At 45.9% G+C, this 14,220-nt stretch overlaps 1 protein-coding gene across 1 annotated transcript in view; it reads right to left on the reverse strand.

Annotated features, from left to right (window-relative positions):
* Window positions 1-14,220, reverse strand: part of LOC145341392 (solute carrier organic anion transporter family member 2A1-like) — a 229,316-nt gene that overhangs the window by 20,974 nt on the left and 194,122 nt on the right. The window contains exon 11 of the mRNA XM_080186332.1: window positions 6,005-6,069. Coding sequence (XP_080042458.1) covers window positions 6,005-6,069 — 65 coding nt within the window. The remainder of the gene's footprint in view (window positions 1-6,004; window positions 6,070-14,220) is intronic.

Raw genomic sequence — 14,220 nt, forward strand, 5'->3', positions numbered from 1 at the left:
CTAAATCTGATCAAAGCTACGAAAGGTAAAAGGGATGTTTCTAATCTATGAACACATTTATATCTGCACCAACATTTGTTTATATTTTAGTCACTTGATAATGTTACAATATTGTGCCTTTAAAAAATGTGTTTTACACCTGTTTCTTTGTTGGTTTTTCAAGCAGTTCCTTTGCAAGATTTTATTACTGCCATAATGTCTATAGCTGGTGTCCTCTAATCATTGCTGAAGCAACATAATGGACCTCAAGTTTATTTTTAGTCTGGCCCAGTGCAGTGTCCTGGGGTTTTATGAGCCTTTTGGAACTGCTAGTAGGTGGAACATAATTGAAAGGTCAGGTGCTGCCTGGGGACAGTTTTTCCCCAAAGAAAAGTCCAAGGTTTTAGTTTCAGTTTTCTCAGATGCTTTTATAGAACAGAATAGGGGCAGGACTGGGTACTTCAGGTGCCAGGATTCAGATGCTTCAGGAAGGACAGGGTTGGGGGCAAAAGGGGGGGTGGAGTGGTACTGTTGATCAGGGACAGTGTCATGGCTGCAGAGAAGGAGGATGCCGTGGAGGGACTGCCTACAGAGTCTCTGTGGGTGGAAGTTAGGAACAGCAAAGGGTCGATAACTTTGCTGGGTGTTTTCTAGAGGCAGCCCAATAGTGACAGGGAAGCTGAGGTGCAGATAGGGAAACAGATCCGAGAGAGATGTAGTAATAACAGAGTTGTCGTGATGGGAGACTTTAATTTCCCAAATATCGACTGGAATATCCCAAGGGTAAGGGGTTTGGATGGGGAGGAGTTTGTTAGGTGTGTTCAGGAGGGTTTCCTGACACAGTACGTGGATAAGCCTACGAGAGGAGAGGCTGTACTTGACCTGGTGCTGGCTAATGAACCAGGACAGGTGTCGGATCTCTCGGTGGGAGAGCATCTCGGGGATGGAGATCATAATTCTATCTCCTTCACGATAGCATTGGAAAGAGACAGGATCAGGCAGGCTAGGAAGGTGTTTGTCTGGAGTAAGGGGAAATATGAAGACATCAGGCAGATAATTGGACGAATAAACTGGAAGGAGGCATTCTTGGGGAAAAGTACAGAAGGAAGGTGGCGGATATTCAAGGAATGCTTGACTGGAGCTCTGCACAATAACATTCCGATGAAACAAGGAGGTTTTGGTAGGGCGCGGGAACCATGGTGCACGAAGGTTGTGGTGAACCTAGTCAGGAAGAAAAGAAAGGTGTATAAAAAGTTCAGAGAGCTAGGCGATGTTAAGGATCCAGAGGAGAATAAGGCTTGTAGAAAGGAGCTTAAAAAGGAAATTAGGAGAGCCAGAAGGGGTCATGAGAAGGCCTTGGCAGGTAAGATTAAGGAGAATCCCAAGGCCTTCTACAAATATGTGAAAAGTAAAAGGATGAGAAGAGAAGGGATTGGACCTATAAAAGGTGAAGGGGGAAAAGTCTGTCTGGAACAGGAAGAAATGGCAGAGGTGCTTAATGAGTACTTTGCCTCGGTATTCACGGTGGTAAGTGATCTGGGAAGTTGTGCTACAGGTTTGCGGCAGACTGAAAAGATTGAGTATGTGGATATTAAGGAAGAGGATGTGTTAGAACTTTTAAACTCTATCAAGATAGACAAGTCGCCGGGACCGGATGGGATGTACCCCAGGTTATTGTGGGAGGTGAGGGAAGTGATTAAACAGCGCCTGGCGATGATCTTTGTGTCGTCGATAAAGATGGGAGAGGTTCTGGAGGATTGCGGATGTGGTTCCTATTTTCAAGAAAGGGAACAGGGATAGCCCGGGAAATTACCGACCGGTGAGTCTGACCTCAGTGGTTGGTAAGCTGATGGAGAGGCTTCTGAGGGCCAAGATTTATGAGCATTTGGAGAAGTTTAGAATGATCAGAAATAGTCAGCATGGTTTTGTCAAGAGCAGATCGTCCCTTACGAGCCTAGTTGAGTTCTTTGAGAATGTGACTGAGCACATTGACGAAGGAAGAGCGGTAGACATGGTTTACATGGACTTCAGCAAGGCGTTTGATAAGGTTCCCCATGCAAGACTTCTTGAGAAGGTGAGAGGGCATGGGATCCAGGGGGCTTTGGCCTTGTGGATCCAGAACTGGCTGCCTGCAGAAGGCAGAGAGTGGTTGTGGATGGGTCTTTTTCTGCATGGAAGTCGGTCACCAGTGGAGTGCCCCAGGGATCTGTTCTAGGACCCTTGCTGTTTGTCATTTTCATAAATGACCTGTATGAGGAAGTGGAGGGATGGGTTAATAAGTTCGCCGACGATATGAAGGTTGGTGATGTTGTGGATGGTCTGGAGGGATGTCAGAAGTTGCAGCGGGACATAGATAGGATGCGAGACTGGGCGGAGAAGTGGCAGATGGACTTCAACGCAGATAAACGTGTAGTGGTCCATTTTGGCAGGACCAATGGGATGAAGGAATACAATATCAAGGGTAGGAGTCTTAGCTGTGTTGAAGAGCAGAAGGATCTTGGGGTCCGGGTCCATAGGACTCTTAAATCGGCCTCGCAGGTGGAGGATGTGGTCAAGAAGGCGTATGGTGTACTGGCCTTCATTAATCGAGGGATTGAGTTTAGGAGTCGGGAGGTAATGCTGCAACTTTATAAGACCCTTGTCAGACCCCACTTGGAGTACTGTGTGCAGTTCTGGTCACCTCACTACAAGAAGGATGTGGAAGCTATTGAAAGGGTGCAGAGGAGATTTACAAGGATGTTGCCTGGATTGGGAGGCATGCCTTATGAAGATAGGTTGAGGGAGCTAGGTCTCTTCTCCCTGGAGAGACCAAGGTTGAGAGGCGACCCGATAGAGGTTTATAAGATGTTGAGAGGAATAGATAGGGTGGATTCTCGGAGGCTATTTCCCCGGGCTGAAATGGTCAGTACAAGAGGACACAGATTTAAGGTGCAGGGAAGCAAGTACAGAGGAGATGTTAGGGGTAAGTTTTTCACTCAGAGGGTGGTGAGTGAGTGGAATTGGCTGCTGTCGGTGGTGGTGGAGGCGAACTCGCTGGGGTCTTTTAAAAGACTTCTGGATGAGTATATGGGATCTAACGGGATTGGGGGTCATAGATAGGTCTATGGATTGGTAGGTATCGATGTGATCGGCGCAACTTGTGGGCCGAAGGGCCTGTTTGTGCTGTAGTGTTCTATGTTTTATGTTAACATAGAACATTACAGTGAAGTACAGGCTATTCGGCCCTTGATGTTGCACTGACCTGTGAAACCAATCTAAAGCCCATCTAACCTACACTATTCCAATATTGTCCATACGTTTATCCAATGACCATTTAAATGCCCTCAATGTTGGTGAGTCCATTACTGTTGCAGGCAGGGCATTCCATGCCCTTACTACTTTCTGAGTAAAGAACCTACCTCTGACATCTGTCCTATATCTATCACCTCTCAATTTAAAGCTATGTCCCCTCAGGCTAACCATATCCATCCAAGGAAAAAAGGCTCTCACTGTCCACCCTGTCTAATCTTCTGACCATCTTATATGCCTCTATTAAGTCACCTCTTAATCTTCTTCTCTCGAACGAAAACAGCTTCAAGTCTGTCAGCCTTTCATTAGGCCTTCCCACCATACCAGGCAACATCCTGGTAAATCTCCTCTGCACCCTTTCAATAGCTTCCACGTCCTTCCTATAGTGAGGTGACCAGAACTATACGCAATACTCCAAGTGTGGCCACACCAGAGTTTTGTACAGCTGCAACACAATCTCACGGCTCTGAAACCTAATATCTTTACCAATAAAAGCTAACACACTGTACTCCTTCTTAATAACCCTATCAACCTGGATGCCAAATTTCAGGGATCTATGCACATATTTAACATAACATGAACATTGCTGAATAAAGACAAATGGTTTTGAAGCTTTTCAGATTGCATTCACAAGGACAGAACCAACAATACAAAATTTCAAATGTATGTATACCGCGTGAGAAAAGGGGTGCTGATTGGTTGAAAAGTCAAGTGTGATAAGTTGAGACATTTTTCTATTCATTGGCGAGATGTGGGTACTGCTGGTTAGGCACTTATTACCTATCCATCCCTAATTGCCCTTGAGAAGGTGTTGTTGAACTACTTCAGTTCATGTGGTATAGGTATGTACATACAGTGCTGTCAGGGAGGGAATTCCAGGCTTTTGGCCCAGCGACATGAAGGAACAGTGATATATTTTGAAGTTAGGATGATGGGTGACTTGAAGGGGAACCTCCAGGTGCTTCTAGGTGCTGCTCTTGTCCTATTAGATGGTAATGGTTGAGAGTTTGGAAAGTGCTGCCGAAGCAACCTTGATGAGTTCCTGCAGTACACCTTGTAGATGGTACATTTGGCTACTACTATTCATCGATGGTGGAGAGACTGAATGTTTGTAGAGATGGTAGCAATCAAGCATTGTCTTGGTTGGTATCAAGCTTCTTGAGTGTTACTGGAGCTGCAGAACATAAACAGGCCCTTCGGCCCACAAGTTGTGCCGATCATATCTATACCTAACAAGCCATAGAACTATCTGTAACTCCCAATCCCATTAGATCCCATATACTTATCTAGAAGTCTTTTAAAAGACCCCAGCGAGTTCGCCTCCACCACCACCGACGGCAGCCGATTCCATTCAGTCACCACCCTCTGAGTGAAAAACTTACCCCTAACATCTCCTCTGTGCTTGCTTCCCTGCACCTTAAATCTGTGTCCTCTCGTAGCGACCATTTCAGCCCTGGGAAATAGCCTCCAAGAATCCACCCTATCTATTCCTCTCAACATCTTATAAACCTCTATCAGGTCGCCTCTCAACCTTGGCCTCTCCAGGGAGAAGAGTCCCAGCTCCCTCAACCTATCTTCATAAGGCATGCCTCCCAATCCAGGCAACATCCTTGTAAACCTCCTCTGCACCCTTTCAATAGCTTCCATATCCTTCCTATAGTGAGGCGACCAGAACTGCGCACAGTACTCCAAGTGGGGCCTGACAAGGGACTTATAAAGTTGCAGCATTACCTCCCGACTCCTAAACTCAATCCCTCGATTAATGAAGGCCAGTACACCATACACCTTCTTGACCACCTCCTCCACCTGCGAGGCCGATTTAAGAGTCCTATGGACCCGGACCCCAAGATCCTTCTGCTCTTCAACACTACTAAGACTCCTACCCTTGATATTGTATTCCTTCATCCCATTGGTCCTGCCAAAATGGACCACTACACATTTATCTGCATTGAAGTCCATCTGCCACTTCTCCGCCCAGTCTCGCATCCTATCTATGTCCCGCTGCAACTTCTGACATCCCTCCAGACCATCCACAACACCACCAACCTTCGCATCATCTGCGAACTTATTAACCCATCCCTCCACTTCCTCATACAGGTCATTTATGAAAATGACAAACAGCAAGGGTCCTAGAACAGATCACTGGGGTACTCCACTGGTGACCAACCTCCGTGCAGAAAAAGACCCATCCACAACCACTCTCTGCCTTCTGCAGGCAAGCCAGTTCTGGATCCACAAGGCCAAAGCCCCCTGGATCCCATGCCCTCTCACCTTCTCAAGAAGTCTTGCATGGGGGACCTTATCAAATGCCTTGCTGAAGTCCATGTAAACCATGTCTACCGCTCTTCCTTTGTCAATGTGTTCAGTCACATTCTCAAAGAACTCAACTAGGCTCGTAAGGCACGATCTGCCCTTGACAAAGCCATGCTGACTATTCCTGATCATTCTAAACTTCTCCAAATGCTCGTAAATCTTGTCCCTCAGAATCCTCTCCATCAACTTACCAACCACTGAGGTCAGACTCACCGGTTGGTAATTTCCCGGGCTATCCCTGTTCCCTTTCTTGAAAATAGGAACCACATCCGCAATCCTCCAATCCTCCGGAACCTCTCCCGTCTCTGTCGATGACGCAAAGATCATCGCCAGAGGCTCTGCAATCACTTCCCTCACCTCCCACAGTAACCTGGGGTACATCCCATCCGGTCCCGGTGCCTTGTCTATCTTGATATTTACTCACCAAGCAGCCTCATTATCAAAAACTGGATCCCAATTGCAAATGATTTTTCTTCTTGTCTCACCGCTCTAGAAAATAGAAGAAAAACAAGAATTTAATTCTTCAAACTTGTTCATCTGATCATAGCATCTGGTCAATGCTTGGAACCAACTACCAACGTGCTGTCCACAGCTCTCTCCACTGTGAATTGCTTTCACAGACTTTTCTCCTCTGTCCCACATTCAGAATCATGACAGTGAAGAAGTTATTCAATCTATCAAGTGTGCACTAGGTCTCTGAAAGAGCATTCTACCCATTCTTACTGTCCTGCCTTATTGCTGTAACCTTACACATTTTTATCTTTTCAGATAGCAATCCAATTCCCTTTTGAACATCTCGATCAATCCTGCCTCCATCACCCTCTCAGGAAATTTGTTCCAAGTACCTTCTGAGTGAAAAAAATTCCTCACATGACTTGTATTCCTTTTGCCCATTATTTTGAATCTGTGCGCACTAGTTCTTGATGCTCTGCTGAGAGGGAATGGTTTCTCACTATTTACCCTGACAATACCCTTCGGGATCTTGAATAACTCTATCAAGTCACCCCTAAGCTTTCTCTTCTCCAAGGAAAACAGTCCCAACCTCTCTGTTCTTCATCCCTGGAATCATTCTTGTGAATCACTTCAGTACTTTCTCCAATGCTTTCACATCCTTCCTCAAGTAAGATTGGACACAGTATTCGTGATGACACCTGACCAGCATAAGAGCAAAATAAAAGTAAAATACTGCAGATGCTGGAAATCTGAAATAAAAACAGAAAATGCTGAAAATTTCACCAGATTTGGCAGCATCTATTGGGAGGCATGCCTTATAAAGATCGGTTGAGGGAGCTAGGTCTCTTCTCCCTGGAGAGACGAAGGTTGAGAGGAGACCTAATAGAGGTTTATAAAATGTTGAGAAGTATAGATAGGGTGGATTCTCGGAGGCTATTTCCCAGGGCTGAAATGGTCGCTACGCAAGGACACAGGTTTAAGGTGCTGGGGAGCAGGTACAGAGGGGATGTCAGAGGTAAGTTTTTCACTCAGAGGGTGGTGAGTGAGTGGAATCGGCTGCCGTCGGAGGTGGTAGAGGTGAACTCGCTGGGGTCTTTTAAGAGACTTCTGGATAGTACATGAGATTTAATGGGATTGAGAGTTATAGATAGTTCTATGGCCTGGTAGGTATGGATATGATCGGCGCAACTTGTGGGCCGAAGGGCTTGTTGTGCTGTAGTGTTCCATGTTCTATGGAGAAAGAGAGAGTTAAGGTTTTGAGTCCATATGGTTCTTCTTCAGAGCTAAAGAGAGGGAGAAATGTGATGGATTTTATATTGTTTAAAAAAGATTAGAGTAAAACAGCAGGTCAGGGATAGGTGGGAGATAGGAGAAATTTAACAAAGATTTTATGGGCATAAGATAAGGGGATTGTAAATGGTAGTGTTAAAGACCAACAAAAGTGATGATACTGGTATAAAGGTAAGATAGCAGAATGTATTAATAGCAGAACAAAGGTCAGCGTTCAGAGAAAGAAAAACTCAAGGACAAATGACAGATCTTCCTGTGGGGAAGGTGGGGGGCATTGGGACAAAAAGAAAATAACAAAAAGAGGTCAAGATCCCCATCTTGAAAATTCATGGTCTGAAGTTGTTGAACTTAATATTAAGTCTGGAGAAGTGGAAAGTGCCAAAAAGGGAGATGAGGTGCCATTCCTATCTTTTGTGTTAGGCTTCCCTGGAGCACTGTAGCACACCAAGGATGGGCACAAAGCAAGATGGTGAGTTGAAATAGTGAACAACAGGTTAAATCCTGACTTTGGTATTAAAGCTGCCAACAAAGGAGGTGCTTTTATTGTCTGGTATACTGATCTCTACATCGCAAAGGCTGAACAACAATTCTCAGATGATTCCTCTTACCTCCCTTGGACCATGATCCCACTACCGAACATTAAGCCATTGTTTCCAAGACTGTCAGTGACCTAATATCCTCTAGAGATCTTCCCTCCACAGTTTTTAACTTCACAACACCCATTCCCACACAGTTTGCTTCTATATCCTTTTCAAAATCCACAAACAGGACTGTACTGGTAGGCCCATGGATCTGCCTGCTCCTTCCCCATTTAACTCATTTCCATCTATATAAAAGCAAATTACTATGGATGTTACATAGAACATAGAACATAGAACACTACAGCACAAACAGGCCCTTCGGCCCACGAGTTGCGCCGATCACATCAACACCTACCAACCTACAGACCTATCTATAACCCTCAATCTCATTAAACCCCATATACTCATCCAGAAGTCTTTTAAAAGACCCCAGCGAGTTTGCCTCCACCACCACTGACGGCAGCCGATTCCATTCACTCACCACCCTCTGAGTGAAAAACTTACCCCTAACATCACTTCTGAACTTCCCTCCCTGCACCTTAAATCTGTGTCCTCTCGTAGCAACCATTTCAACCCGGGGAAATAGCCTCTGAGAATCCACCCTATCTATTCCTCTCAACATTTTGTAAACTTCTATCAGGTCGCCTCTCAACCTTCGTCTCTCCAGGGAAAAGAGTCCCAGCTCCCTCAACCTAACTTCATAAGGCATGCCTCCCAGTCCAGGCAACATCCTTGTAAATCTCCTCTGTACCCTCTCAATAGCTTCTACATCTTTCCTATAGTGAGGCGACCAGAACTGCGCACAATACTCTAAATGAGGCCTGACAAGGGTCTTATAAAGTTGCAGCATTACCTCCCGACTCCTAAACTCAATCCCTCGATTAATGAAGGCCAGTACACCATACGCCTTCTTGACCACCTCCTCCACCTGCGAGGCCGATTTAAGAGTCCTGTGGACCCGGACCCCAAGATCCTTCTGCTCATCAACACTACTCAGACTTCTGCCCTTGATAGTGTACTCGTTCATCCCGTTGGTTCTGCCAAAATGGACGACTACACATTTATCCGCGTTGAAGTCCATCTGCCACTTCTCCGCCCAGTCCTGCATCCTATCTATGTCCTGCTGCAACTTTTGCCATCCTTCCAGACCATCCACAACACCACCGACCTTAGTGTCATCAGCGAACTTACTTACCCATCCCTCCACTTCCTCATCCAGGTCATTTATGAAAATGACAAACAACAAGGGTCCCAGAACAGATGCTTGAGGCACTCCGCTGGTGACTGACCTCCATTCAGAAAAAGCCCCATCCACAACCACTCTCTGCCTTCTGCAGGCAAGCCAGTTCTGAATCCACAAGGCCAAAGGCCCTTGGATCCCATGCCCTCTCACCTTCTCAAGAAGTCTTGCATGGGGGACCTTATCAAATGCCTTGCTGAAGTCCATGTACACTACGTCCACGGCACTTCCTTCGTCAATGTGTTCAGTCACATTATCGAAGAACTCAACTAGGCTTGTAAGGCACGACCTGCCCTTGACAAATCCATGCTGACTATTCCTGATCATGTCAAACCTCTCCAAATGTTCGTAAATCTTGTCCCTCAGAAGCCTCTCCATCAGCTTACCAACCACTGAGGTCAGACTCACCGGTCGGTAATTTCCCGGGCTATCTCTGTTCCCTTTCTTGAAAATAGGAACTACATCCGCAATCCTCCAATCCTCCGGAACCTCTCCCGTCTCCATTGACGACGCAAAGATCATCGCCAGGGGCTCTGCAATCTCTTCCCTCGCCACCCACAGTATCCTGGGGTACATCCCATCTGGTCCAGGCGACTTATCTACCTTGATAGAATTCAAAAGTTCCAACACATCCTCCTCCTTAATATTCACGTACTCAATCTTTTCCATCTGCTGCAAATCCATAACAAAATCTCCCAGATCAGCTTCCACTGTGAATACTGAGGCGAAGTACTCGTTAAGCACCTCTGCCATTTCTTCTGGTTCCACACAAACCTTTCCCCCCTCACCTTTTATAGGTCCTATCCCTTCTCTTCTTATCCTTTTACCTTTCACATATTTATAGAAGGCCTTGGGATTCTCCTTAATCTTACCCGCCAAGGTCTTCTCATGACCCCTTCTGGCTCTCCTAATTTCCCTTTTAAGTTCCTTCCTACAGTCCTTATACTCCTCAAGATCTTTAACCTCTCCTAATTCCCTGAACCTCTTGTACACCTTCCTTTTCCTCCTGACTAGGTTCAACACAGCCTTTGTGCACCACGGTTCCTGCGACCTACCAAAACCCCCTTGTCTCATCGGAACATTGTCATTCAGAGCTCCAGACACACATTCCTTGAATATCTGCCACCTTCCTTCGGTGCTTTTCCCTAAGAACGCCTCCTTCCAGTTTATTTGTCCAAGTAACTTCCTGACTTCTTCGTATCTCCCCTTACCCCAGACAAACACCTTCCTAGCCTGCCTGATCCTATCTCGTTCCAATGCAATTGTGAAGGAGATAGAATTATGGTCACCATTTCCAAGATGCTCTCCTACCGAAAGATCCATCACCTGCCCTGGTTCATTCGCCAGTACCAGGTCAAGTACAGCCTCTCCCCTCGTAGGCTTATCCACATACTGTGTCAGGAAACCTTCCTGAACACACCTAACAAACTCCTCCCCATCCAAACCCCTTACCCTAGGGATATTCCAGTCGATGTTTGGGAAATTGAAGTCTCCCATCACGACAACTCTGTTATTAAAACATCTCTCCAGAATCTGTTTCCCTATTTGCACTTCAACTTCCCTGTCACTATTGGGCGGCCTATAGAATACACCCAGCAAAGTTTTCGACCCTTTGCTGTTTGTAACTTCCACCCACAGAGATTCTGTAGACAGTCCCTCCACAACATCCTCTTTCTCTGCAGCCATGACACTGTCCCTGATCAACAGTGCCACTCCACCACCCCTTCTGCCACCCTCCCTGTCCTTCCTGAAGCACCTGAAGCCTGGCACCTGAAGTACCCAGTCCTGTCCCTGAGACATCCAAGTCTCCGTAATGGCCACCACATCACAATCCCAAACAGCAATCCACGCCCTAAGCTCATCTACCTTATTCACTACACTCCTTGCATTAAAATATATACACTTCAGGCCCTCAGTCTGGGCATTTCCCATCTCCACCGCCTGTCTAACCTCCCTCCCATACTGCCTGCGGTCCTCCCCTACCTGGGAGCGAACCTCCTCCGTCCCAGTTTCCCCATCACAGTTCCCTCCCCCCATCCTTTCTAGTTTAAAGTCCCCCCGGTAGCCTTAGCCAGTCTTCCCGCCAAGACATTAGTCCCCCTGGTATTTAAGTGCCACCCGTCCTTACTATACAGGTCCCACCTACCCCTAAAGAGGTCCCAGTGATCTAGGAACCGAAATCCCTGCCCTCTACACCAGTCCCTCAGCCATGCATTCACCCTCCACCTCATTTCATTTCTTCCCTCATTCTCCAGATGTTGGAATCTGAAAGCAAAAAAGAAAATGCTGGACAATCTCAGCAGGTCTGGCAGCATCTGTAATGAGAGAAAAGAGCTGATGTTTCGAGTTCACATGACCCTTTGTCAAAGCTAAAAGGCATAGATAATGGGAGATACTTACATTGTGGGGTGACGGAATGAAAGATGAGTCATAGCCACAAAAACAAGGAGAAAGGCTGCTAATGACAGTCCATGGAGAGAATAGACAATGTGAAAGGCCAAATGGCAGAGACACTGAAATCAGAGGGACAGATGAAGATGCGGCAGGAGAGGGGAAATGGGTGGGGGGGGAGGTAAAATTGAGAAAAATGGGAAAAAGGGGAGCAAAGGGGGAGAAAAGGTAAGAAAAGGGGGGATAAAATGGGTGAACGAAAGGTGGGAGGAAAAAATAAAGACAATAAAGAAATAAAAGGTAGAGAACAGTTAAAAAATTAAATCAGATGAAAACAAAGGCGTCGAGTTGGGATAGAGCTAGTCATCTGAAATTGTCGAATTTGATGTTGAGACTGTAAGGCCAAGCTGGAAGATGAGATGCTGTTTCTCCAGTTTGCATTGAGCTACACTGGAACATTACAACAAGCCAAAGACAGACATGTGGGCATGGGAGCAGGATTGTGCGTTAAAATGGCAAGCAACGGGAAGGTCAGGTCCTGACTGCACGCAGATGGATCAGCAAAACGTTTGGTCCCTCCAATATCGAGGAGACCACATTGAGAGCAGCAAATGCAACTCTCCAAATTGGAAGAGGTGCAAGTGAAACACTGCTTAACCTGGAATGAGAATTTTGTACCTTGAATGATAAGCATGGAAGAGATAAAGAACAGATGTAACATCTTCTGTGATTGTATGAGTAAGTGCCATGGGTAATGTGAGAGGTGTTGGGAATAGTGGAAGAATGGACCAGTTTAACCCGGTGGGAACGGTCTCTGCGAAACGCTGACAGAGGGAGCGAAGATGTGTTCAGTGGTGGCATCACACTGGAGTTGGCGAAAATGGCGGAGGGTTATGCTTTGCATAATGTGAGAACAAGTGGGTCTCTACCTTGTTATGGGAGGGAGGGGGGAGGTGAGAGTTATGGCATGGAAGATGGACTACAAGCTGTTGAGGGCCTCGTTTTATTTTCATACAATCACACAGCCAACACCTCTCCTTACAGTGCAGGAGGAGATCATTCGGCCCATCGAGTCTGCACCAACTACAATCCTATCAAGGCCCTCTCCCCATAACCCCACTTATCCACCCTGACACTAGCAGTTAATTTACCATGATCAATGCACCTAGCTTGTACATCTTTGGACTGTGGGAGCACCCAGGGAAAACTTACATAGACACAGGGAGAACGTGCAAACTCCACACAGACAGTGACCCAAGGGCAGAATTGAGCCCGGGTCCCTGGCGCTGTGAGGCAGCAGTGCTAACCACTGTGTCACCGTGCCATGATTTGATTTATTATTGTCACATGTATTAGTAAACAGTATTGTTTCTTGCATGCGAAACAGAAAGACCATACCGTTGCATTAAGAAGGAAATGAGAGAGTGCAGAATGTAGTGTTATAGTTATAGCTAGGGTACAGAGAAAGATCAACTTAATGCGAGGTAGGCCCATTCAAAAGTCTGATGGCAGCAGGGAAGAATCTGTTCTTGAGTTGGTTGGTATGTGACCTCAGTCTTATGTATCTTTTTCCTAGCGGAAGAAGATAGAAGACAGAATGTGCAGGCTTTGTGGGGTCACTGATTATGCTGGCTGCTTTGCTGATGCAGCAGAAAGTATAGTCCAAGTCAATGGATGGGAGGCTTGTTTGCATGATGGATTGGGCTACATTCATGACCTTTTGTAGTTTCTCGAGGCCTTGGGCAGAGCAGGAATCATACCAAGCTATAATACAACCAGAAAGAATGTATTCTATGGTGCATCTGTAAAAGTTGGTGAGAGTCCTGGTTGACATGCCAAATTTCCTTAGTCTTCTGAGAAAGTAGAGGCATTGGTGGGCTTTCTTAATTATAATGTTGGCATGAGCTACTTAACCTTTGTTTAAGAAGGATAGCAAGAATAATCCAGGTAATTACAGGCAGATGAGCCTTACATCAGTGTTAGGGAAATTATTGAGAGGATTCTTCGAGACAGGATTTATTTCCACTTTTGGAAATAAGTGGAAGTATTCGTGACAGGCAACATGGTTTTGTAAAGGGAAGAAGGGGAGGTCATATATCACAAACTTGATTGAGTTTTTCGAGAAAGTGACGAAGATGATTGGTGAGGATAGGGCAGTGGATGTTGTCTACATGGACTTCAGTAAGGCCTTTGACAAGGTCGCTCATGGCAGACTGGTGCAGAAGGTGAAGCTGCATGGGATCAGGTGAGCTGGCAAGGTGGATACAAAACTGGCTTGGTCAAAGAAGACAGAGGGTAGCAGTGGAAGGGTGCATTTCTGAATGGAGGGCTGTGACAAGTGGTGTTCCTTAGGGATCAGTGCTGGGACCTTTGCCATTTGTAATATATATAAATGATTTGGAGGAAAATGTAACTGGATTGATTAGTAAGTTTGCGGATGACACAAATATTGGTGGATTTGCTGATAGCAATGAGGACCATCAGAGGATATTGATCAGTTGGAGATTTGGGTGGAGAGATGGCAGATGGACTTTAATCCAGACAAATGTGAGGTAATGCATTTTGGAAGGTCTAATACAGATAGGAAATATACAGTAAATGGCAGAACCCTTAGGAGTATTGATAGGCAAAGGGATCAGGGTGTACAGGTACACAGGTCACTGAAAGTGGCAATGCAGGTGGAGG

The sequence above is a fragment of the Carcharhinus amblyrhynchos genome, chromosome 3 (assembly GCF_965287045.1).
Source record: "Carcharhinus amblyrhynchos chromosome 3, sCarAmb.v2.hapA, whole genome shotgun sequence".
In the NCBI taxonomy this organism is placed as follows: domain Eukaryota; kingdom Metazoa; phylum Chordata; class Chondrichthyes; order Carcharhiniformes; family Carcharhinidae; genus Carcharhinus; species Carcharhinus amblyrhynchos.